Below are 27059 nucleotides of genomic sequence, written 5' to 3'. Positions count from 1 at the left end.
AAACACTGAAACCACCCCATTGTTTGCATTTAAAAGAGGGAGAAACATAAAGGACAATGTAGTCAAAGCTTTCTTGGAACCACCGAGACCACTGACTCTCAGAGATCACTTGGGTCTACCCCCTGCAAAAGGTCATGTAAGATGCGGAACTTGTAAGGCTTGTCCAATGTGTATGGATGGACCGTCATTTGCCTACAACAACAAAACCTACAACTTGCCTGTCCTGACAAACTGCAACACCTCCAATGTCGTGTATATCATCCTCTGTCCCTGCAACAAACCCTATGTAGGACAAACGACACAAAAAGTAAAAACACGCATACTACAGCACATGAGCAGGATCCGTTGCAAAGTACAGGGTGCACCTATGGTAGATCACTTCCTCACCAGCAATCATGACCCCACAAACATGCGGTGGCGCATCTTGGAAAAAATCATTGTGAACCCAAGAGGTGGTTCTTTGACCACCACACTGAGCAGAAAAGAATGTAAATGGATCCATACTTTGAATTCGGTTAGTCAGGGATTAAATGAGCATGAAGAAATCTCGAAACAGATGGCGCTACTTTAACCAATAAATGTTTAATTTAGCCCTGTCATGCTGTCACATACATGTCGATAATACACAAAGTATGAATATTGTCATTTCTAACAGTGTAACCAACTTGTAATATCAGGAACTGTGTATTATTTATGTATGTATTAGCCTAATCATTCTTCCCGCACTTTACCCTGACCAGAAAAATCACGCCCCGCTCAAACCGAGTGGAGGCCTTCCGTTACTTAGCAACCAGACGCACCTTGCGTCCTCGAGGAGATAGACTTCACGTTGCCTTAAGCTACGCCTCCATTTTGATTGGCCACGCTGACACTAGTCTAACTTCCGGTTTTTGGGTTGCTTGGTTACAAGTATACTTAAACATTCCAGTAGGAGCTTCCCAGTACGAGCTTTTCCCACGGACAGCTCGGTTGGCGTGCAAATCCAGATCGCCTTTTGACTACATCGCGGAGTATTGATCGCTGATGTTACTTGATCAAGGGTAAGTCCCTGCCACTGGATACAGAGTCACATCCCATATGATAGGACTCCGTCTATGATCCGGTAGTTCGGATTTACGGCCGGTTTTCAAATTCACTTAGGCACGTCCACAGGTTAACGCTTGTCACCTAGGCACGATAATGACCTCATTATGTCTGGATCAATCGATATATGATCCTAAACAAGCCTTTAAACTCTTTTAGGTTGACCAACGGGCTACCCTCTGGAAGAAATCACGCCTTGACCGATCCCTCGTAAGTAACCTTATTGGGACTCTCGTCAATCCTATTTTGACGGTTTGTACAAGCATCTCTCTGATACCTATTCCTTTCCTTCCAGCCCCCCCCTGTCTTGATAAAGACCCGCCGCGACCACCAACTGGGGCGCATCCAGGGTCGAAACGTCGACGCTCTAACATTTGGCCAAGTGAACTCCAGGAATATGAACATTAACCACTGATTTTCCTTGGAACTTTTACTAATACAAAACTGGCCCCTTAAACGACAGAAACCACATCGTTTAAAACTTCCCCCGGTCCTTTGTTTGAAATTTTATTGTAAATAACATGGTTTTGTAAATAAGTGTCACCAATCAAATGTTGCACGTGTCACCTGAATCACCACAGTCACTATTCACGTAATTTCAAGTTATTGTTTATAATGTAGTGGAATGAAGTAATTCCCACTGTATTTCTTTTTCTTCTATCTGTTTTTAATAATATAAAAACTTTGACTATCAGAGAGTTTTTGCTTGTTTGTGTGCGTCGGAGCTGTTTATAGCCCACTCCAAAGAAATTGTCTATTCCCGACAGAACCATTAGAGTGGGACATGGGCTGGCAAAGGGGAGCTGGTGTAAAACTAAGTTAATGTACTGGGGAGTAAAAAGAACCAGATATGGAACCTACCTGTCTCTTTGGATACCTGCAGCCTCTCCCCATTGCAGAATGACCCATGGCCTTTCCGTCCAGTGTACAATCGTTCTTCAGTGCAATGGTAGATGACACCAAATTCGAGCTGAAAGAGGTTTGGGCACCGAAGATAAGAGAAAAACATTAACAAGTGAAATATTGTTTCAGGGTACAAATAGTTCATTAATAAACAGTATCCAGGAACACATAAGCAGAGAACATAGAATTCTACATGAATAAAGAGCAATATAAATGAACAATAAAAATGCTTTGATAACGGTCTGTTTCGTTATTCTCTGTTTAATTTCCTGCTGAACCGTTAATTTGTATTAACCTAGTATCATAGATACTGGACTGGTTTCAAATAAGTAGGCTTCTTTACCGTCCTGAGACGCAAGGGCGTTCCAAGCACACTTGGATGCATTGCACAAGTGATAGATGTTACATAAACCAAAAGAGATCCTAAGAATTTCCGTTTTTCACTGAAAGGTGCTAAGGCCAGTGTGCCAATAAGGTTCATTCTCTAAATAAAGTAACATTATGCCTCAAGAGATTAATCTTGCTTTGCTACCTAGCGAGGAAAGGACGTTGGTCGAAATTTTCTGCTTAACGCTCAAAACAAATGGGTAAAGGAGATTTAGATATTGTTTCCATTATTCGGCGGTTCATCCAAAGAATTCCAAGATACACGTTTTGATTTGCATAAAAGCAATTTACATCAAGACAAATCAATTAAAGCAAGGTAAGATAAAAAAAAAATTATGATCAATTGGGATTTGATCTGATATATTATTTCAAATCTCAGAGGCTTGTACCTACCGCTCACCAACACTTCACTATCTATCTAACTCAGGCAAGTCATATTCATTGCTGCTTCAACGGTCTATTGTTTTATTGCAGTTCAAACTTGTCTACTAGAGTAATTGAGGGTTGGCGAGCACTTGTTATAGACAAGAGTAAATAGTTACGTGTTATTGTATCCATTTATACTCTCCAGCAGGCAGAGACTCTTGACAAAATATCTCCACCCTGGCCCTGACCCTAAAAACCTGTCCACAGTGCGGGGAGGATTGGTAAGTCGGTCAGGAATCTGCGGCTAGATCATGTCTCTCTCAGATAAGGCATTACAAGAGGTACGTAACTAGTCCATCTGATAGAGACATCAAGCTGCTGATTCCCTATCTTAGAATAGATACCCAAGCAATACCGTCCCCAGAGGTGTAACTGCAGGCAAGTTTAGACCAGAAAGTTCTGCAGAACAGAGGGGTCAAAAAGACTTGACTGTCCAGGCAGTAGTGCTTATTGAACCTGTGCAGTGATGCCTATGTTGCTGCCTCACGAATGTCAAGGACTGGGATACCACATTGTCATGCTGTGATCTCAGCCTTAGTTCCGGTGGAATGAGCACTTCAGCCTTCAGGAGGCTGTTTCTTGGCCAGAGCGTTTTGATGCAGAGGACAACCCATTGTGAGATGGTCCTCTTCTGCACTGCATAACCTTTATTTGATCCAATGTAACCCACGAAGAGTTGGTCATCCACCCGGAACTCTTTAGTGCAGTCAAGATAGAACGACAATGCTCGTTTTGGATCAAGAGAGTGGAGTCCCTCCTCCTCTTTAGTGGGGTGAAGAGTAGCATAGAAAGTGGGCAAGGTGTCCCATGTGGAATGGTGTTACTACTTTCGGTAATAAAGGGGCCCTAGTGTGAAGCGCCAACCTATCAGGTAAGATGGTCAGGTAAAGAGGCCTGGATGACAGAGCCTGCAATTCACCCAACCTCTGGCAAACGTTACTGCCACCAAGTGGCTGTTTTAATAGCAGGTAGCCGGAGGAGGCAATTATGCAGAGGGCCAAATGGAGCACATATGAGGAAGTTGAGAACCAAATTATGGTCCAACTGAAGCATGATGATTGGGGCAGATGGGAACATATGACAAGCCCTTTAAGAAATCTACTTACAATAGGAGATTTAAATAAAGCGGGATGGTGTGGCAGCCTCAAGAAAGCAGACAGGGGCAAAAGATACTCTTTAAGAGTGCCCAGAACAGAGTCCTGCTGTGCAAGAGTCATATTAAAGAGAAGGACTTGAAAGAGGGAAGCAGAAAGAGGATCAATAGACTTTTCTGTACAATATTTTATACATTTTTGCCACCAGCAGGCATACACTGTCTTGGCAGAGGGACGACTGGCTATCAAAATGACATTGCAGACTTCTAGAGGAAGGTTGAATGCTATAAACTGCCACAGCTGAATCTACTTGTAAGAAGGTGTACAGTTGACAGGTTTGGGTGGAGGACTCTCCCCTGCTGTTGCGACAGAGGATCCTCCCAAAGGGGCAGCCTGATGGGAAAATCGGTGCTCCGTTGGAGAAGCTCAGGATACCAGAATCGCCATACCTATTCCAGGGCCACAAGAATGACTTAGGCACGAACTCTGGACAGAAGTAGTATTGGTGAAAGGCGTACAGGAGGCCCCACCTCCACTCGAGACGAAAGCATGGTCAAGCAAGTGCTGCCTTGGAAACTCCAGCATGCAAAACTGCTGGCATTCTCGGCAGAGGCGAACATATCTAACCAAGGCTCTCCCCACTTCTGAAAGAGACCTTGTACCAGCCCTGGATGGAGATGTCATTCATGATCCGCTAGGCATCGACCACTGAGTTTGTCCGCCTTGGTGTTCAGCAAACTTGCCAGGTGTTAAACCACCAGGGATATGCCCTGCTGTTCTAGCCATGTCCAGAGACACAGGCCATCTGGAGCAATGGCCCACAACACTACCCCACCCTGTTCTTTGCAGTACCACAAGGCTGTGGTGTTGTCCGTGAACACATTAACCAGCTTTACCTTGATGGAAGGAGAAAAAGCTTTCAATGGCAAGCGAATTGCTCAGAGCTCAAGCAAGTTGTTGTGGAGTCCAGATTCCACCAGAGACCAGAGTCCTCTCATCTCCACCTCTCCCAGATGGTCGCCCGATCCCAGGAGTGACGCATCTGTCATTACTCTATGATCTAGTTAGGGAAGGGAGAGGGAACTGCCTCTAAACCAATCGCGGTTGGTCAGTCACCACTGCAGATGCTGTGTAGTCCCCCTCCGAGATCTGGACTACGTCAGAGAGATTCCCCTGATGCTGCACCCACTGGAACTTCATGTACCATTGCAGAGATTGCATATGCCATATGGCATGTGTCACTAGCAGGATGCAGCCTCAGTGTCATTCTCACCGACATTCAGGATAGACACTGACACATCGGTATCATAGCCTGAATATACTGGACTCGTCGCTTTAGAGGATTGGTCTGAAACAACACTGTGTCCAGAAGAGCAAGCACCAATGAAAGGGAGCATCTGAGAGGGAGTCAGGTGGGACTTCAACACTTAGTGAACCCCAGTGAAAACAGGAGAATTGCTGTAGTCTGGAGGTGTTAGAGGACAGTCTGGGGTGAGCTCGCCTTCAATATCCAGTCGTTAATCCAGGGGAAAACTGGCAACCCTGATTGGTGCAGATGAGCTGCGACCACTGCCATCACCTTGGTGAACACCCGAAGGGCACTGGCAACGCCAAAGGGGAGTACAGCGAGCTGAAGGGGCTTGTGGTGTACCATGAACAGCAGGTAGGGCCGATGGGCAGGCAGGACAGGTGTGAGAAGTTAGCCTGGTATATGATGTCCACTAGTTCTAGTGGGCACCTAGCACCAGTCTAATCGACCCTTATTGATGGTGGTTGTAAAGTCACCCTTATAGAAAGCTATCCTAGGGGTAGCAATGGTGAGCATTCTTCAGGCTAAGACTTCAGAGAGTGAATTAAGCTAGTTGTTTTACCAATTATAATCTCTTGAGTACCAACTGAAAGCACACCACACAGGTATATATCAAATATATATGTATTTATTCTAAACACAACCCCTCTGGACTCTTTATGAGGTCGGAGGTAAAAGTACAATACAAGGAACTTAATTAGCATACGATAAGTTGCACAGTATACGTTTTGCCCTAGGGGCCTCACAAACCATATACTAAAATAGTGGTATAAGAACCACGTGAGAAATAGAAAGCAGGCCTAGGGCCTGTGGAATCGTTGGGGCTACTCAGGACAACTAAAGGTTAGGATGTAAGAGGCCCACGGGAGACGCGTAATACTACCGATTCGGTATTTTACCGATTCAGTAAAAAAGGGCCCCTACATCTCAAATGACCATTTACCGGTCGGTAACGGCCGAAATCGGCCGTTACCGCTCGGTAAATGGACACCTACATCTGGCCCAATATGTCTTCTCCCTCTAGAAGGGTGGAATGCTACCCCCACCGCCAGGACTGGGGGGGGGGGGGGTAGTATTTCAAAGAGTTTGACACCTTACACGACATGTTTTGATAAAGCCAAACCAAAGTTAGCATTAACCGCAAGGATTATAATGCACTTAAGAGTATATGGTATGGCCATATCATAGAACAGCTATAAGGAGATGGTTCCGAAAGCTGGAAAGGGGCTCAGCACATGCTATGGCACCCTCTCACATAAAACCACTCTACCTCCAGGATTGTCGAGGTCTGCCTTAGGAGTGGCTTATAGGTGTATATGTGTCTATATATGTATATAGATATAGGTATACTATATCTAAGTAAGGGATGATTACACCACCTTACCCAGGCTGTGTGAACAGACCTGTGGTGTCAGTTTGGAAGGCAAACCAGGGGTGGCACAATACATGCTGCAGCCCCTGGTAGGCCTAGGGTGCACCTATGCCCTTGGTACCTATGGTACACTATACAGGGGCTCACAAGGGTGACCCAGTAACCAATCTGGTATGTACCTTAAGTACATGGTATCAATTTAGAGAGAGAACAGCTGGGCTGTGGGACTGATTAGCAGGTCCACAGCCACACTAAAGTCGAAAAACCAGAGAATCACAGAAAAAAGTGGGGGTAACCATAGGAAGCAGACCCTACTCTCCTACAACAGGAATATGAAATTAAGGCTTCTTGTAAGCTCAATGCCTCCATCCAGTCTCCAGGGTCTAGGGCAGACAACACTTGAGCCAGAGTGAGCATTTTAAACTTCTCCTTTTTGAGGAAGTAGTTGAGGGCTCCCAGATCTAGGATAGGTCTGACTTGCACACTGTACCTACACCACCTCAACCATCCCTACTTTTGTACTACTGATGCACCTGTGTGACTATACATCCTGCACGCACCTACCTCAACTATGCCCACCTTTATGTTATCTCCAAAAACACTTGCAGCACGCTTAAATAAGTATATGCTTACTTTTGTACTTTTATATTATTGGCGCAACGGTTTGACTATGTACCTTGTACTGACACTACCTCACCTATGATCTACCTCCGGTTTTTCTTTGACCTACCTATGTAACTATGCACCTTGTACCTAACTACCTCAACTATTACATTCTATTACTTCATCTCCCCCTGTAAAGCGCTCTGATATCTGCAAAGATCTTGTTCGCGCTATATAAAACTTTCAAAATAAAATAAATAAATAGGACAATGGCTCTTGTCCTTTCTCAGGACCAGAAAGTAGCAGGATTAACAACCACAGCCAACTTCTGGCGCCGCAACCCGCTCTATGACTCTGTTGGCCAAGAGAGTCCCGACTTCCTCCTGAAGCAAGTGCAGGTGGTCCTCCGTCAGCCGATTGTAATTTGGAGGCATAGAGGGAGGAGTAGTCTCAAAGGGGAAGGAGAATCACCTTCGGACGATCTGAAGAACCCACTTATCTGATGTTATGTTTTGCCAGTGGAGGAGGTGATGGCCGAACCTGGCACCAACCGGCTGCCCATGATCTTGAAGAGCCAGATTAGGAAGGTTTAAAAGGCTGTAGGGGGAGTAGTGGACTGACTGGAACTCTGGTCGCCTGACCTAGGGGGTTATAAGGAGCAGCACCCATGGCTGTGCTGAGGTTGCTGAACTTGCACAGTCTTGTGGTGGGGATATGACTAGCTTGCCTGAAAGCCCCTTCCGTGGCCATGAAATGGGCGAAAAGCACATGGGAGATGGTTGGGTACAGAGAGGCCCAAGGACTTGGCGGTAGCCTGCGAGTCCTTAAAGTGCTCCAGAGCCACTTCTGCCTGGTCTCCGAAGAGACGGGTGCCATTTAAGGGAATGTCCATGAAGAAAGCAAAAAAAACCCTATAGGGTCATGTTAATCGTGTGCTGCCACCTAAAAGGTGTAGCACATTTTGTGTGCCCCACTGATAGCCTTTTGGAGTGGTGCAAGAAAGTCCAAGAAACTCTTCAGAAACTCTCTTTCTCCCACCTAAGAGCCCTCCTCCTTCCAAAATCAGGCCCTGGACCCTTGAACAAATATTGACAGTGCAGCCGAAGCAGCGCTGTTGGTATCTGTTTAGGGTCACCCTACATCACTGGGGACCCTGAAGACCCCACGATAAAGGCTGCAGTTACAGACTCTTACTGGCCGTACCCATGTCAAGGGCACCAAGCCTCCCTGAAGGGCACCTGCAGGCTACCAATACAAACCACTCCATTTCCTGTGCTGCACTAGTTTGCATTCATGTGTTCAACCATTAGCACTTATGCAGGAAAAGTGAATATGGACCCCCTTTTCAATGCACCTTCTGGTTGTCTGTAAAGCATGGATGGGTAAGTGGTGAGTGTAGTTTAAGGGAATGTGGCAAATGAAGCATTTCTAAAGCACATTGAAATATGTTGGGCAACAAGATAAAACAATACCTCTGTACAATTTTCAAGTAATTCAGTGCACTGGGACATGGTGCTGATGGATGGTAGTTTGGTGTCTTTCGGTGGTAGCCCAGTTGTGTGAGTTCTAATGCAAGAGTATGGTGCTGTGGAGAACAGAACCATGCTGGGAGTTGGCCATGCAGTGCTGGAGTAGAGGGTCATAACAGAAGGGTGTTAATGGGTTGGTTAGGAGTTGGTAATACAGACTTCTAGTATGGTGCTCAGGTGATCATTGTTGGTAGTGCAGTGGTGGGAGGAGGTTAGGCTGTGCTTTTTATGATGTAATACAATGATAGAGAAGATGTGTGCTGATGTGTTGAGGGTGGTGGTATGATGGGTGTTAATATGGGATTGTGGAGTTGTACTGTGGTTTTATGGATGGTAGTGAAGGATGGAGTGATAATTCAGGTAAAGTAGAGCTGTTAGGTGGCTGTACATTTGTGTTAATTTGGTATTGTTAGGAGGTACAGTTGTGCTAGGAACTTTTATGTGGTGTAAGACTTTCATATATTGAAATGAAAATGCTATATCAGTCTGATTATCGATAAACTGTGATACCTATTTTGAGGAGCTGTTTTGGATGGAAGTAGAGGGGTGGTAGTTGAGTCCTTTGGAGCTAAAAGTCATCATATTGCTTTCCGTCGACTTGGAGAGGATCTACTATCGCTCATAGCTTAATGTGCCACAATAGATTTTCCAAAGTTCATGTCTCTCCCAATTTTACAATGAGTGCTATACAGATAAGTAAATTCAGCATTATCGTGTGTAGGCCTCCTTTGCAGGTCCAAAGAAAGAATAAATGCACACTCATTATACAACTTTTATTTACCTCTTTTTGAAATGCGAATCCAATGCTAACTGCCACAAGGGGAAACCTGGGAAATAAATAAGAAATCGTGTTACAAAATGCAGCCATTTGAAACCAGTCCCACGTATGCTTGATATCAACATAACATGACCTCAAAGTACGAAAAAAATATTTAGCAAACAGTTCTCCAAAGGTAACTGGCACTTTAGAATTCTCTTAAAGGAAATCTGGTTATTAGCCAATTTCTGAACTGAAAGTAATTCTTCACAGATGAGTTTTGAGGGCATGATGAGAAACCGTTCTTAAGAATGTGACATATTGGAAAATATACCCCCACATTTATTATTGTTGCTGCCCAGAAAGAAGCATCCCAAGACTGCAAAAAGGTCGATGTTCATAATGTCAGATGTTAAGTCAAGCGTATGTCCCTTAAGAGAACCTCAGACACTGGCGAGACACTCTCCCTCTGTGTCTGGGAACCCAGTGAGGGCATCCTTTCACACCTGAACAACAGATTCCTAGGGAGGACATCTAGTTTGGTGACCATTAGAGACTAGGGATAACAGCTTGCTCCATAAATGGAGAGTCTCTTAGGATACTAAACATTTTGATAGTGACAGGAGTGCCCCACGGCAATGATCTCACCCTAAGTAGTTTGCAGTCTAGATCACCACTACTTGTTTAGTATTTTATCAACATGTACTTCTTCAGGAAGTCTGAGATTTTGGAATACTATAAAAACACCTTTAAAAGCACAATTCAGCTTTCGGGTAATCCAATTTTTCAGCCACCAAAGAGTATGGTCTGAGTAACTGAGACTCCTTCAATTAACTGATGGAGGAAGAGGTGATCCAACTCAGTGATGGAATTGGCTAAGGAGTCCTTGGTGGCCATCATTTGCAGCTGCGTGCCAAAGAGCATATGCAGACCCTCAAACTAACAGTAGCAGGCTGGTGAATGCATAAGGCAGGGCTGTTTTGAGCTACTCTACAGAAGAGGGGTTACTGGTCGCTAGATATCTGAACTATCGTTCCATGCCCAAAGAGCTTACTTTTGGGTGTAGAACAAGAAGAGTCTGTGCTGTCCTCCAAAAATACATTGATTTGGGGTTATTCCTTCGGGACTACAGGTGCAAGAAAGAACAAGCATTGAAAATGCAATAGGTATCGCCTTTGATTAAGGTAAAGCCATTTGCTTTGCTAAAAGCAAATGGCTTGAACTTAATAAAAGGCGAGACCTATTGCATTTTTCACTGCTTGTTAAAATGGTATCCCTACCACGTTTGTTATGTCGGCGGCAGTCCTTTCCATACAACATCCCCCCTTCATGGTGCAACACAACTAAATGCGATCCTAAATAGGTTTTGATGGCAAGGAGGGGCGATCCGGGATGCATTCCACACGTGCACACAATCAACCTATTGCAGCAGCAGATATATATGCATATTACTCTGCCTCTCATCTCCTGGTAGTTAACAAGTGGTGGTACGGGTCTCAGTCTGATCCAGCGTACACAGTGGAGAGGCTGGCAATGACGGACACTGCCTTACAGAAACTTCTTTAGCTGTTATGAAATTATAAAACTAAGTAAGCTATGTCTTTAGCGTTATATGTAATGTATTTGCTGGGCTCTGCCCACTCTGTACCTTTAAAAATGAATACAACTTGTAGTGAAAAAAATTATTCGTTTGTCTACTGGTAATTTTAGCTGTTCACATATTGGATCCCACCACAAAGCACTTATCAAAATCACCTATACCTGGCTAACAATTTTAAAAGATCTGCGACAAGAGGTCCTAAATTGGGAGCCACACAGACAAAATTGAACATCTTGCAGACCCTATTCCAAATCTTGCAACTTCGATTGGTGAGGGTCTTACGTCCTGATCACTGAAATGTCAAACTGTAGCATAATGGGGTCTTTTAGTTAAGAACAAAAACGCATATGTATTCTCCATAGGGCTTGTTATATTCTAGTGTATTTGGTGTGTAATGAGCTTATAATAATTCCCTCTCAATCTCAATTAGTGGTGGTGACAATATAATCATTGAAATTCTGTCTAATTTATCAGGATAAGGACACTAAGACAGCACAATCTCCAAGAACTCGCTTTTCTTAAGGGAAAAGTAAATTAGTTGCCAATTAACAGAATATTACATTTGTTTACATCTCGTTGCAGCAACAACAAGAAAAAAACCAAACTTCTGAGCAGCATTGACATTTAGGCATGCATTCAAAATGAACTCATAAGAGCTTAAACAAAAGAAAATGATTGCCAATCTAGTGTAGCATGAGCAAAGTGCCTCTGTGGAGTAATTCACAAGTGCAAAACCACAAAGAAAATCACAAAATATTGACCTTTAGGATAAAGAATATATTTCACCCTCTTTCACTCAATAGTTCCAACTACCTTATTTGTGAACTCGGGGGAAAGAGTAGGTGAATTAACTCATGTTGGCTAAAAGAAAAGAATTAAATGTCAACTGTTCATTGTACTTGGACATAACTCATGGAAGGAGCAGTTCTACCTTGTCAATAAGAGAAACCCAAAGCAGGAGAGAAGTTCTTCATATTAGTCAAGGGTGCACATGTGGACCAAAAAGATGACTTGAGGATGCCAAGATGGTCTAAAACAATTTGTGCAACTTATTTCCAAATATGCTGATGGCTTGGCTCTTGTTACGGCTTTAAGTGCCTAGCTTGCCAGAACCTTGGCTAGGCTCTGCTCGCGTCTCCCGATATATTCGTCTGCTCACCCAACTCCTACAAAAACTACTAAGGTTTAGTACTTCGACACATACAAAAATAGTAAATGTCCATTATTTTGAGTAGAGGTGGGTGAGCCACTGGAAGCTCGAGCCAGGCTCGAGTCTGAAGCATGGCACAGGCTCAGGTCGGGGTCCTGTTGGAACCTCGAGCCTATATCAAGTTGCACTTTCTTATGGCTTCTGCCAGCCGTGCTCGCTTTACCCTCATCCAGAAAGAGGTAAACAAAGCATTAACATATGAGGTACAAATGAGAGACAAACAGACAACGTTTTGGTGCCTGATTTTTTCAAAGTAAAACCAGAAAACCTGCATTGATCGCTGCTTCCTGCTTAACTAAGTTGTGTGATCTTGGGCAAATATTTTTTTTGACTGATCCTTCCTATTCTTCACTCTCACAAGTGAAAGCGCCTACATATACATGCGTGTACAACACAAGCCGTACAAAAATATATTGTGTTTGAACTAATAGAGAATAATGTCGCTCAATCTGTAAGAACGCATCAGTTTCATTTATACACCTGTCAACACACAAAGACACTCGCATAGACATACACAAACACGCCGTCTGCATGGAACACCGTGCACGAATCATCCCAGTGTCAAAAGAATAACTTCAAGTGAAACTGAAGACGAAAAACACAGCTGCTACCAGCCTTTGCAGAGTCACCCACGCGTACAACTGAATCACATTGAAGACATCTCAGGGGAAGTAAAGGGCCAGCAAACACCAATTTGTCGGTCTGGTTCAGAATCCAATTTGTAAACTAGTGTGCCTGATCAACAACCTACCATGTCAATCACTTACAAAGGTTACGTTTTTTTTAAACACTATAATTATGATTTCCATGTATAACATACAATACAAACTTTACATCATGCACCGCCTAGCCTAGCCAGAACTTTGGCTAGGCTCTGCTCGCGTCTCCCTATATGTTTGTGTGCTCGCCCATTACTATCAGAAATAGCAACGTAGGGTACACATCAGCCAAAACGCTGCTATTATCCATCCCTGCCAAGAACACCCTCCCCTCTGTCTTTCCTTACCCCTACGAGCGCTCTGTCCTCCAACAGCTTCCTTTTACAGGCGATCTCTGTCTTCAGAAGGTCCATCATGGAGAGGTGTGGCTCACTGGTTAGAGGCGGCAGACCCGAGTGCAGAGAACGGCCCGGGACCAGGGTTCGATTCCCGACGCGGCAGGGTCTTGGACCAGGATCAGCGGACTGATAATTCTCGCATCGGTGCCTACTCCGACCAGGGAGCACACTCGGCAACTCTGGGCATTAGCTTGCCTCATCTCCACAACGGCCCCACACAAACGCCGGGGATGCCTGGTTTCACCTTGGAGACCCCCAGGAGGGACTATCTCACAGGGAAAGCCAGGACGGGTTCCCCAGCGGTCTATAGCGCTACGAGGCCTCCGGGTAGCAGTGTGCTTTACAAGACACAACAATTTACAATTTACAATCATAGTGCTGCCAGCGAACAGCCAGGCGTCTCATACCCCGCTAAGCTCCCATAACAACAAGTCTGTAAACACCAAGTGCCACCGCAGGGTTCCGCGATGTGCACATGAAAGGACTGTGGCCTGGAACCCCAAGGGTGTTAGTTGCTTCTGTGCATCGGGGATGTTTCGGCCGTGAACACAGCAAGAGGTCCTGCGAGCTAGGGGTTGTGTCCTCACAGCAGCGGCGATCCTTAGAGTAAAACGCTTTCAGCTGCTCTGCACTCTTGCCAATTTATGAGTTTTGTCTCAGAAGAGAAAGGCTTCATAAACAACAATGTTCAATGTGAAAGAGGGGCGGGGCTTGACGCCCTTGAATGAAAGCCCTCTAAATCGTTAAATCTCCCCAGCGAGACTGCGCTTGTGTGGAGCCCACGCCAGCCAAGACCTAAAAAGTGCATTGAGAATATATTCATGACCTTCAACTGATCATTGTTGTAGTATATTGTAAATAAAGCAATGCTGGAACTCTTTAGGATCCCCCTGTACCCCGTAAGCCTGTGACATAAGCATTGGGGGACGAGTTGAAGGCAGGCTTAGAATGTTGAGTTCTGAGTTGCACTAAGCAGAATAAAGACGTGTACAACTACTCTCCATGTGTGATGTGGTTATTGGCAAGTAACTAAGGTGGCAGGACCCCACAACTGGGATTTCGATCAAAAAGACAAACACCTGATCATCAGTGGCGGTTCCTTTGCTAAGGTGGAGGACAATTGCCCCACTGCTGAAAATCAGTGAAAAAAAGAACAAATAAAATGATAATAACGCAAGGTAATTATCATAGTATTTGTTCCTGCTGCGGAGCTTTGCGGGTGGGAGGGGCTGCTCCAAGTGCGAAATGACTGTTTGGCCAGCCCTCTCTGGATGGTCAAACAGTCATGCACACTTTGCATGTTCTCCATGCAGGAGTTATACAGCCTGTGTGTAGAACAGGCCCAAGCCCCCAATCCCTGGCTGAGTGCTGATCCACGTGATCTATTGTGATTGCCTCAGGGGAGGGAGCATAGCTGCTTCCTGTTCCGTCCCCGGAGAGACTGAGACGACGTGGGAGCGAGCAGCGAGGAGGTACTTTTTTTCTTTTTAAACCCCCGCCCCACCCTTACACCCCCAATCTGTGCCGGCCGCTACTGCTGTTCATGTTCCCTTGAGAGATGCACCTCAGACTACACTATAATTCAATTTAAGGATACCCCCTTCGAAAGGTACTCCACTCTCTTTGTAGTTTTATGCTTCACTTTTTGGTCACTAATTTACTGTTTCACACTTTGCTTATATAATGCTTGGGCTTTCTTTAAAGTAGTGCAATTTATAATTAACGTTTTGTGATAAACTCGTTTTATAACCATTTTTGTGCTCCTAGACATTCCACCTTAGGTATAAAATATTGTGCTGTGGTGAGCACCCTTACCAAAGCACCGTGAAGCTCAACACAAACCACAACGTTCTTATGAGAAATCTGGCAACAGGGGTCAAAGGCTAACACAGTCACATATATTTATTTATTAGTTAACAGTATTTTTATGTTATCAATGTTGCTTAAAAGCATTCAATTGTTTAGCTTCCGATATGAAACACCTAACAATTTTTTTACACTGTTCAAGGTATGCTGCAAAGGAGCATAAAGTTGAATTTAGTTTTCTACTCCTATCCGTAACAGACAAAAAGCCTCATAATTTCTTCAGTTACTCCATTTACTCTTACGTTCTTTTATTTGTAATGCGGTAAAGGAAAGTGCTGAAATACATTTCCATAGTATAGGAGATTTGATGAGAGTGTTAAGATGGTACAGGAATCTTTGGTCTTGTTAGTGACCACCTTTTTGAGTTTGCCATTGTGTACACCTTATTCAGAAAATTGATACAAATACAAATTGATAATTTCAGTTTAAATCACTGAAGTACATGACCCAGACCCACTATCTTCATGACTGACACTCTGCATATTAGTAGGAAAAAACGAACAAGTACTTACCTTCGGTAACGATATATCTTTAAGAGACATAGATTAGTTATGGATTCATCACCTTAGAATTACCCCCAGGCGTCAGCCTGGATCAGGAGAATTTTTCTTCAGCAGTACCCCTGCGCGTCGGTAGGTGGCGTTGGTCAACTCTGCATTCGTCGTTGTAAATGTAAATTGATACTTGTTGGCGTTGTGGTCGCTAGAATGCCGTTGCGGTATCTACTTAGATGCTGCCCCTGCGCGCTGATGCCACCTACCGACGTTGGCGTTGTGGTCGCTGGAATGCCGTTGCGGTATCTACTTAGATGCTGCCCCTGCGCGCGGACGTCAGTTCTTTACATGACATTCCACACCAGAAGCGCAGAGCCATGCAAGACACTGATCACTGATGCACAAAACTAGGACACTGAAAGGAAGTCCCTTACTCTAGAAGTCAGTTCGCAGAACGGGGAGGACGGGTTGGGTGGTGAGGAATCCATAACTAATCTGTGTCTATTACAGATATCGTTACCTAAGGTAAGTAACTTGTTCATCTGAAAGAGACAATTAGTTATGGATCCCTCACCTTAGAATAGATAACCCAGCAATACCAACCCCGGAAGTGGGTCTTCGAACCAAGCTAACACCAGGAAAGTCCTGGAGAACTGAACAGCCAAAGAAGCAGTCTCTCCGGACTTGGCTGTCCAGGCAGTAGTGTTTAGTAAGCGTGTGCAAGGAAGTCCACGTAGCTACCTGGCAGATGTCCTGAATGGGGACCCCATGTCCCAAGGCAGTAGTGCCTGCCGTTGCCCTGGTGGAATGGGTGCGCAACCCCAGTGGAGGTTCCTTTTTCGCTAAGGGATAGCAGATGTTGATGTAAAGAATAATCCATCCGGAGATGGTTAGTTCAGCACAGCCTGACCTTTCTTGGTGCCCACATAGCCAACAAAGAGCTGGTCATACACCCGGGATTGTTTTGTGCAATCCAGACAGAATGAAAGCGCATGTTTTGGATCCAGATGATGGAGCCGCTCTTCCTCCTTGGAAGGATGGGAGGATGGAAAGAAGGTGGGCAAAGTGATGTGTGGAATGAGGTAAACACTCTGGGAAGGAAGGAAGGACTAGTACGAATGACAACCTTGTCTGGATGAACAGCCAGGAAAGAAGGTTTGGGAGAAAGAGCCTGAGCTCACTTACCCTGCGAGCAGAGGTGATGGCAACCAGAAAGGCAGTTTTAAGTGCCAGAAGTCTGAGAGGACAGTTATGTAGTGGCTCGAAAGGAGCGCACATAAGATAGGTCAGAACCAGGTTCAAGTCTCACTGGAGCATTACAAAAGGATCTGGAGGAAACAAGTGAGTAATGCGCTTAAGTAAGCGATTTACACTAGGGGACTTGAAAAGAGAAGGCTGTTCAGGAAGCCAAAGGAAGGCTGAAATGCCCGAAAGATTGCCTTTTAGAGTGCCCAGAGCAGAGCCCTGCTGGGCAAAAGAAAGAATAAAGAGTAGAACCTCTGAAAGGGAGGCAGAAAGGGGATCCCCAGCCTTTGCTGTGCACCACACCACAAATATGTTTCATCTACAGGCATATACCGTTTTGGTGGAGGGACGCCTGGCTGCCAAGATAATATTACAGACTTCAGGAGGAAGGTCGAAGGGTGTCAACTGTCGCCACTTAATCTCCACGCAAGGAGGTGGAGGCTGCGACAGAAGATCCTCCCGAGGGAGCAGTCTGATCGGAGGATCGATGACCATGTGCAAGGGCTCAGGCTACCAGACTCTGCATGCTGAGTCCGGGGGGCACAAGAATGACTTGGGCCCAGTCGGGATTGATCTTCTTCAGCACTCTGGGTAGAAGTGGGATCGGCGGAAAGGCGTCTCGAAGACCGCAACTCCACTGGCGACAAAAAGCATTGCAGAGCAAGTGCTGCCTTGGAAAATCCAATGCGCAGAACTGCTGACGATGCGCGTTCTCTTCGGTGGCGAATAAATCTAACTAAGGATCTCCCCACTGCTGAAAGAGACCTTGCACCACCTTCGAATAAAGACGCCATTCGTGATACATCATGCACCCACAGCTGAGTTAGTCCGCCCTGGCGTTCAGAGAACCTGCCAGGTGTTGAACCACCAGTGACATGCCCTGACGTTCCAGCCACTTCCAAAGACGAGGCGCCTTCTGACATAGTGTCCACAACCCCACCCCACCATGTTTGTTGCAGTACCACATGGCAGTGGTGTTATTCGTGAACACCTGCACTACTCTCCCTTTGACAGAAGAAAGGAAGCCTTCAGTGCAAGACGGATCGCTCGCAGCTCCAGAAGGTTGATGTGGAGCCCGGACTCCGCCAGAGACCAGAGGCCTCTGATCTCCGCCTCTCCCATGAGGCCACCCCATCCCAGAAGTGATGCATCTGTCACCGCTGTGAACTCTGGCTGTGGAACGGAGCAGGAACTGCTGTTGACCCAATCCTGTTTCGTTAGCCACCACTCTAATTGGCGTGCAGTGCCCTCTGAGATCTGGACGCAGTCTGAAAGATTCCCCTGAGGCTGTGACCACTGGAACTTCAGGTCCTACTGCAGGGCCTGCTTATGCCACCTTTCATAGTCCGCCAGCAGGATGTAGGAGGCCACAAGGCCCAGTAGCCTCAGGGTCATTCTGACGCAAACCTGGGATAGAGGCAGAAAAATCCGAATCATAGCCCGAATATCCCGGACTTGCTGCTCACGAGGATAAGCCCAAAACTGCGCTGTGTCAAGAACCGCTCCAATGATAAGGAGCTTCTGAGAGGGAATCAGGTGTGACTTAGGCACGTTGAAGGTGGACCCCAGCGAATGCAGGAGGTCGGCCGTAGTCTGGAGGTGGGAGATGACCGCCTGGTGCGAGCCTGCCTTCAACAGCCAGTCATCGAGATGGGGGAAGACTGGAACACCTGATCTGTGCAGATGAGCTGCAACCACCGCTATCACTTTCGTGAACACTCGAGGGGTGATGGTAAGGCCAAATGGGAGCACTGTAAACTGAAAATGCTCATTGACTACTGCATGGGCCGGCAGGACAGGGATGTGAAAATAAGCGTGCTGCAAGTCCAACAATACCATCCATTCTCCAGGGTCGAGGGCAGACAGGACCTAAGCCAGTGTAAACATTTTGAACTTCTCCTTCCCGAGAAAGCGGTTGACGTTCCTGAGATCCAAGATAGGACGCATGCTTTTGTCCTTCTTGGGCACCAGAAAGTATTGGGAATAATAATAATAATACTGATACTTATAGAGTGCGAACAGCTACCTCACCTGGAGGTGTCCCGGCGCTGTGTGAGCAACTTACCTGAACAAGTAGCAAAAATGGAGGCTTAGATTTTCTGAATAAAGAGCCAAGTCTTTAATTGCTTCCTAAATCCAGATTCTGACATTGCAGACTGTATGGAGGGCGGTAAAGCGTTCCACAATTTCACTGTGCCAGCAGAAAAGGACCTGCCTCCAAGTCGAGCCTTTCTGACTCGTAGGGCGTGTAGCTGAAGCAAGGAATTCGAGCACAGGAGCCTCGCCTGATGGTAGCGGGGGAGTCTCAGTTTTAGATATTTGGGGCAGGTGCCCCGTAGTGCCCTAAAAGCCAGGGTCAGAGCTTTAAATTTGATTCTGCTTACCACTGGGAGCCAGTGCAGCTCACGCAGATGCGGAGAGACACGCTGTCTAAAAGGGATATGCTTTATCAGCCTCGCAGCTGCAACCCTCTTCCTGGGGCAGGAACTCACTTGATGGCTCCGTTGGCCAAGAGAGCTGTTACTTCCTGTTGGAGAAGGGCCAAGTGATCCTCCGACATTCAATGGAACTGAGGTGGCGTGGATGGAGGGGAAGTCTCGAAAGGGAGGGAGTAGCCCCTTCGGACTATCTGCAAAATCCACCTGTTGAGCCAGTGGGGGCGGTGATGGCGGATCCTGCCACCCACTGGCGAATAGTGGCCCTGAAAGCTCAGACTAGGAGAGTTTGGAGGCTGCTGCAGAGGGGGTGCCTTTGGACTGGCCCGCCCGCTGCCCCCTGGACCCACGACGGTGGGATCCACATCCCCGGCCGCGCAGAGGCTAGGCCTTTGGCTCAGGGCGTAACGTGACAGGGCACCCCTTCTGTAGCCACGAAAGGAGCAAAAAGCAGACTGCGCTGGGCGAGAGGTGGAAGCGACGCCCAAGGATCTGGCTGTAACCCTGGAATCCTGAAAGTGCTTGAGCGCGGTGTCTGCCTTGTTGCCAAACAAGCGACGGCTATCAAAGGGCATGTCCAAAGGTGTAGCTTGGACATCACCCGAAAAGCCAGTGGACCTCAACCAGGTGTAGTGTCTCAATGCTACGGATGTTGAAATTGTCCTGCCTAGTGAGTCAGCAGTGTCTAGCTTACATCTTATGGAGAACTTCGCTGCGTCTCTTCCTTCAGCAACTGCACGGGAGAGCATGGCCCAGGCCTCCTCCGGGCACTGTGGCAGCACCTGCATGACAGAATCCCACACCGAGTGGGAGTAACGGCCCAAGAGACCTGCAGTGTTCACCGACCGCCTTCCTACGCTGGGGGAAGAAAACATCTTCTTCCCAAGGTGGTCCAGCTTCTTGGATTCAGTTGGTGCAGTAGGGAATGCGCCCTTGGAAGTCTAGGCTTGGACCACCAAGCTCTCAGGGGTGGGGCGTTGGGAGAGGAAAATGGAGTCGCCCAGGGCCGGGAGGTGGCGTCGGGCATTCATCCTATCCACAGGAGCCACTCTGTTGGGCTTGGACCAAGTGCCCAAAAGGATGTCCATGAGAGCCTCATTAAACAGCAGCAGGGTCTCCAAGTAGGCTGCTGCTGGCTGACGCACCTCAGTCAGGAGGTTAGTCCTGACTGCCACCATAGGAAGCTCAAAGTTTAAGGGCTCAGCCACCCTACGCAACACCACTGCATATGACGAATCCTCCACCGTAGCCACGGTAGGGGGAGATAGCATGCCAAAATCTGGGGAGGTGTCCAGACCACTGGCCTCACCCAACTCCTCTCTCCAGTCCAGTTCTTCAAACTAGTCTGCCAGAGGGTCCACAGACCCATCCCAGTCCTCCTCACCCTTCTCTAGCAGCCACTAAGGGTAATAGGGAACACCAGGGGAGAACAGTGGTACAAAAGTACCGGCTCCGTGTCCACATCAAGGGGGAGGCTGGGGTCGATGTCAGCTGGGGACACAACCGGAGGCGGAGGTGTTGCCACTAGATTCGGTGCTAGAAGAGGTGTCACAAGATCGACCGGCACCGATCTGGATCCAAGCCTAGATCACTGGGGGCCCTGCGGCGCTGAAGCCGCCGGCATCGAAGGCCTAGAGCCCCCAGTCGAGTCCATGGGGCCCGAAGGCACATCGACAAAGTCAGGCTGCCCAAAGATCGAATGGAGGGCTTTGTAAAAATGACGAAGTTGGGCAGGGGTCGCTCCAGCTCCCAGGAAGGAAGGGAGGCTCGGAGTCGGCCCAAAAGTCGGTCGGAGCACGACTTCGGGCCTTGATCGCGCAACAAACACCAAAGACACACAAGGTGCAGGTCCGTTACAGACACCAATTTGCAACAGGAGTGACAAGCCTTGAAGCCGGTTCAAGGACAGGACATCCCTGCATGCACCATGAGTCAAACGACATGTAAAGATGTCGACAACAAGTCGCAAAAAGAGAGTCAAAAAGTGACTCGAAGTACTGCTCTCTCCGGATCTGCGCTGGCTGGCATGAAAAAAGGAAGAACTGACGTCAGCATGCCAGGGCGGGGTCTAAGTAGATACTGCGACATCATTCCAATAACCACGACGCCAACGACGAACACAGAGTCGACCGAAGCCACCTACCGACGCGCTCGGGTACTTCTAAGGTGAGGAATCCATAACTAATTATCTCTTTCAGATCATCCAAATCAGTAAATGAAAGAGCTTCCCACTGTGTGGAAATATTCTCCATATCTTTGTCAGTTTCCTCCTTAGTGCTGTGTCTGTTAGACCTCTGAGAGGAGACCCACATATTATGTAGATTTGATAAACAAACTCTAGGCCAAGCATTGAATGGAGATATCTGATGATGTTCCAATGTAAGTACACGTAATTCGAAGAGACATCACTGAGTACTGTCTTGCTTTGAAGGACGTTTTCCTGTTTGTATTTACAAAAAGTAATCCATTCTGGCGTATACGAAAACACAGCCTTAGGGAACTTGTTCCTTTTCTTTTGTAAAGAAGCGGGGTGTTCTTCAGGTTCCCATCATTATGATACCAGTATTTCATCAGGGTATTTCTCTCACGCCCTTAAAGTCACCAATCCATTAAAAAAAAAATGTTAACCAATTTTATTGATTTTCTACAAAAACACAATAGTACAGCATCCAATACCTACAGTTATTGCATCCATACGGTCTCCCAGTGCATCGTAGTGATCTGCATCACTGTTCTCTTTGGCAAGACCATAATATGCCCACCAGCATCTCCATATGTTACAATGTTCTCAAGGACAGCTTCAAGCTGTATCGATGTGTTCATCTGGCTTTGCATATCAGTCCATTGCTGCTAAACACTCTGTCTGTGTTTTTTTTGGGGGGGGGCTCTAATTTCCATGCAAAGTCCCCCCTGCTGTCAGTGAGCTTGTTCAGGATTCCGAAGAGGGCTATTCAAGGTGATACCTCTATTAGCTTTTGAAGAACTCTAGACAACACTTTTCCTAATATTAGCCAAAAATTAGCGATTGTAGGGCCGTTCCAAGGTATGTGGAAGAAATCAGCATTTTGATATGTGGCCCACACAGCCATTTTTTAATTACCAGGAATTGCAATGTCCTGTAATACAATTTTAAATCAGCCATACCCATTCCTCCATAATATAGCAATTGTCAGCCCTTGTCAAATGCAATGCGTGGTATACGACCTCCCCAGAGAAAGGAAGGGGCCATGCCTGTAAGGTTCGGACTGCTGGTTAGGAAAAATCAGAGGGAAACTTTACAAAATGTAGAGAAATCGTGGCAGGACCATCATTTTTTTAAAAAGCCACTCCTGGAATAGTATCGGGTAGTTTGGCCACTTGCTAGAGATCTAGTTGGTTCATAGCCAACAGAGGAGAGGGATTTAAATTCCATGTTAAACCAGGCTCTGGTGAAAGGTGAATACAGAGATAGTGGAAGCTCAATTGGCTTATAGGGAGGGAGTTCTTCCAGTTTACTCTTAAGAGGAACTACAAAGGTTTTCCACCAGTTAACCTTAAGCCTTTAAGCTTCTTCATAACGGTTCAAAGGTTCGTTACGTTGAGGACCTGACAGTTGGAGATTAGAGAGAAAGAGCAGCACTTAGCGCACATACTTTGCAATGTTGTCCTCTATAACTCCCTCACATTGCCAGGCCCACCGCTACGCATCACATCGAATCAGTCGAGGAAGATGCTCTATAGCCAAAGCAAGAAGGAGTCAGGATAGTGGACAGCCCAGTCATGTTTCTCTTAAAATCTCAAAAGGATTGAGCCACGCCATACCTAAGCTGGAGGCTCTCAGTAAAGGATTGCAACATAATCCCTGAACAGAGGTCCAAAGCCCATCTGTGCCAGAACCTTGCCCAAAAGGGTATTCAAGTGAATCAAATGCCTTTTAAAAAAATCAATGAGTAATAAAGCACATGCGTCTTTGATTTGGTTTATCTGGGTCAACACCACTTCGACTCGTCGGATGCAGTGGTGGGTGCTAAGATTGGGCATAACTCTGCATCGATCCGGAGTGGATCAATGACTAGCACAGGGGGAAGTCTATCTGCCACAACTTTAAAAAAGATCTGGATTTCAGAATTCATCAGTTAGATGGGCCGGTATGAGGTACATTGGTCTGGAAGCCATCCAACTGTATGGATGGGCCAAGTCCAACTATGTGGGAATGGTTCTGTGTTTTCCCCCTTCATTGGATTGATCGAGCAAGGAGTTTGTGATTCCTTTCAATCAGAAAGCCATCTGGGCCAGGTGTTTTGCCCAAGTACATGTCACTAGCTGTTTTGTCAATCTCCTCTCGGTCGCGAGGTGCTAATCCTGCATTGCCCTGTTAGAGATTGCGAGTAATGGAAGTGGTATTTCGGCTATTAGGGGATTGGTTTGCCTCTGCTGGGAACACGTTTGTTGGCCATAAAGAATTTTTTCATTATCAGTAAAAAGCCTGTGCAGTGTCTACCAGTTTGTGCACTTTTTGACCATCCCCGTCACAGATTTCTGAGATCACTCTAGAAGCCATCTCCCTGGTAGCCAGTCAGTAGAGTTACTTTCCAGATCTGTCCCCCCACTCCTAGGCCACTTTAGTCGAGGCCATCCAGCAATGGCATGCCTCTTCTAGGGTAACTTGACACCGTGAGGCTCTATAAAGGTTGAGTTGTCAACAGAAGGCAGTAGACGTTTACCTTTGGCATTGTTGTTCCAAGACCTCCCGGTCCAGTTCAGCTACATGATATTGTTTCTCACGCTCTTGCATAGGTCTTGGCTCACCCTCTCACAATGACCTTTCAGGCCAGCCATATAGTGGCTGGTGAATCAACTGTTCAGTGATTTGTCTCGAAGTAGACCTGTAGTTCAATTGAGAGGAGTTCCGAACATTGGTCGCCAAGCAGATACCATGCCCTAAGCTGCCAGATTGGACACCAATTATCACTGGGCCCTCCTACACAAAAAGCAAGACAGAAGTGGTCTGAGATTCCCTGCAGTAGAATAAACAAATCAATTTATTAGAGTATATCAAGTGCCACTGAGACATGGGTAATATTCCTTGTTTTGTAGATGCCATACTCTCCAGGCATCACACAATCCCAAGAAGTTCACCTTGTCCCCCATTAATTTACCTTTCCACATTCTCCCAGCTGTGACCAAACTAGTGGAGTCTTTCTAGTTTCAGGGTGTCATTAAAGTCCTCTATAATGATTGCTGCACCTTGTAGAAACCCCAATACCACTGCTTTGAAGTGGGGCTTATGGAGTTGGGTGGGGCATATAAGAAGTTATTAACGTTCAATGCGGCCCTCTACTCCCGCATATCTATCCTGTGGATCCAGGATGACTGTTGATACTGTTTGGTGAAAGCTCCTTTGAAGGAGTAACACAGGCCCCCTGGAACCTTTGGCAAAACCTGAGTGGAACACCCTATCATACCCTCAGCGTCCCTGTTGTATTCTTTATATGCTTAGGATCAATTGGTTACTTATCATTATTCACGTTTGCATCTTTCAATGTTCTCTGTTACCTAGTAATTTAGAATGTTGCTCTCTTGGAAGCTCCAGTCTTCAGTTAGTGAGTGGAGCCTGACCAAGAGAAACACACTGTTGGATCTTTAGTGCTGTTTTTCTTTACAAGATTAAATCTTGTTCTAATTACCTTCTGGATTTCCTGCAATTTATTTATATGGATGCAACAGTCCCTGAAAGGAACACTTCATGCCCAACATGTGCGTTTCTTGTAACCGGATAATAGCAGGAGTCATTCTTTTCATGTAACAGAGGACTCAAACCCTCTTGATGTAATCATTTCTTCCACTGACGTTCCGGGACAGGACAAGGAACCCATTCATGAGGTAATGAAGGCGTTTGGGATGGGCCTTGGCCTGGAAAGTCCAATGTCTATTTTTGAGTTTCTTGAAACCCATTAGGTCCCCCAGGCAGAAAGTAATCATTAACCCTATGTTTATGGATGCTTTAGTAGACAAATTCAATTACATACTCAAAACAAAACGTAAAAGAAACTTCCCAACCCCCTACCCCACACTTCATTCCATGAAGCTTCTGTCACACAACAAACAAACCATTAAGTTAACCTATGCAGGGCACTAGCAATGGACCATTTCTTTGTGCAGGATTTTAACACCAAAGTAATACATTCTCATATAATCTATGGGAGCAGCGATAGTCATCACTGCACACAAAACCTTCCCATTCAGAGATAGGGTAGATAATTCTTCGTCTTTCCACACCCCATCTGTTTGATAGGTGCTAGTTTGACTCGGTCCAGGGATGGTCCTCCTCATCAGAATCTCTCATCTGATAGTTAGCAGAGGCAGCATCATCCGCCTATCCCTGGGCCCCATTTGTACAAAGGCATGGGGAGGCTAGCATCTGCAGAGAACAAATCAAGTGATTCCTTAAGGCAGGGGTCTCCAAACCGGTCCTGGAGGGCCGGATCCATGCCAGATTTTTTGGATATCCCTATTGAGATACATGTAGTTATTTAAAAAATCTGGCATGGATCGGGCCGTCCAGGACCAGTTTGAAGACCCCTGCCTTAAGATGTTTCCCAGCTATACAGGACATTGCCCTGCATCTAGACTTGGCTTGGAGAACTATGCCATCCAAGAGGCTACTTTCCACCACCCAGTCTCATACCGCCTCCGGGTTCTCAAAGATTTAGTACCAGGCATTATAGAACACCTTGGGTTTGGCTGGAAAGATCAGAATATATTCTGTAGGTTCATAGCCCTGAATGTTATCTTGATCGTGTTGAAAGACTGCCTTTGGTTTTTAGACAGCTTAAGTAGATCTCTGCCCCTAAACCTCAGGATTCTTGAAATCATAGGGCATGGGGGGCCTGCCTAGCAGAGCTTTCTAGGTCAATGACCTATCGACACATTCCGCAACAAACCACGGAGAGAGCTCCCCCACCGGGATTCAAGAGTTGATCCAGTCTTCTAGAAATGTTTCCAGAAATGTTTCAGGGGCATTCAACTCCCTTCCTTCTGAGAAGCCTACGAAGTTCTGTGAACTTATCGATGTTTGTTTGTGCATGTGAAGCAAGGCCCTTATCTTTACTCATGTTGTCAGCAACAACTACAGCTATCTAGTGTCCTGAAAGTGAACAAATGGAGTAAAAGGTAAGCACACATCCAGAGCTGAGCCTGCACCACCTGGGTCTGAGACTAATGCCTCAGTCATTTGCAGGCTTCCCAACTATGCCATTGACAAAAAGGCAAGGTGAGAGCTCATTGTTATAGTCCCAGATCTGTGAAAACAGAAAATGGAGATGTGGATATGGTGGTGAGAGAATGACTGCCCCTCCAAAGGGCCTTCTCTCCTGCTTCCTTCCCCCATGGTAGTGGACTGGTCTGAGTACAGCCATAAGGGAATTTTGGGAGCCACCTAAAGGCCCCTTTCAGGCATCAACCCAGCCTGCTGCTCTGCTTTACAGGGAATTGAGTGCGGGCAGCACAAGCAGCTAGGGTCAGCAAGGTGGTCAGGCACATCAACGTGGTCAATAGTTCAATTTGTGGAGGAAGTCCTGGTTACAGTTGAGACTATTGATGGTGGCAGCAGTGGAAGGGACACTCCAACAGTACCCTTCGACCTCTCCCCATGCCACAACCACCTGGTCCACACGCAAGGCTACAAACAGGGCCTCACAGCCAAGTCCA

General features: G+C 46.3%; 1 protein-coding gene across 1 annotated transcript in view; it reads right to left on the bottom strand.

Annotated features, from left to right (window-relative positions):
- The window catches only part of IMPA2 (inositol monophosphatase 2), a 155790-nt gene that overhangs the window by 56379 nt on the left and 72352 nt on the right, over positions 1-27059 (bottom strand). The window contains exons 4-5 of the mRNA XM_086932376.1: positions 9488-9533; positions 1945-2053 (exon numbers count right to left, since the gene is read on the bottom strand). Of these exons, the coding sequence (XP_086788502.1) occupies positions 1945-2053; positions 9488-9533 (155 nt within the window). The remainder of the gene's footprint in view (positions 1-1944; positions 2054-9487; positions 9534-27059) is intronic.

This window comes from Lissotriton vulgaris, chromosome 7, assembly GCF_964263255.1.
Source record: "Lissotriton vulgaris chromosome 7, aLisVul1.2, whole genome shotgun sequence".
Lineage (NCBI taxonomy): Eukaryota > Metazoa > Chordata > Amphibia > Caudata > Salamandridae > Lissotriton > Lissotriton vulgaris.
Note: the sequence above shows the minus strand (reverse complement) of the source record. Positions and strands in the feature narration are given on the sequence as shown.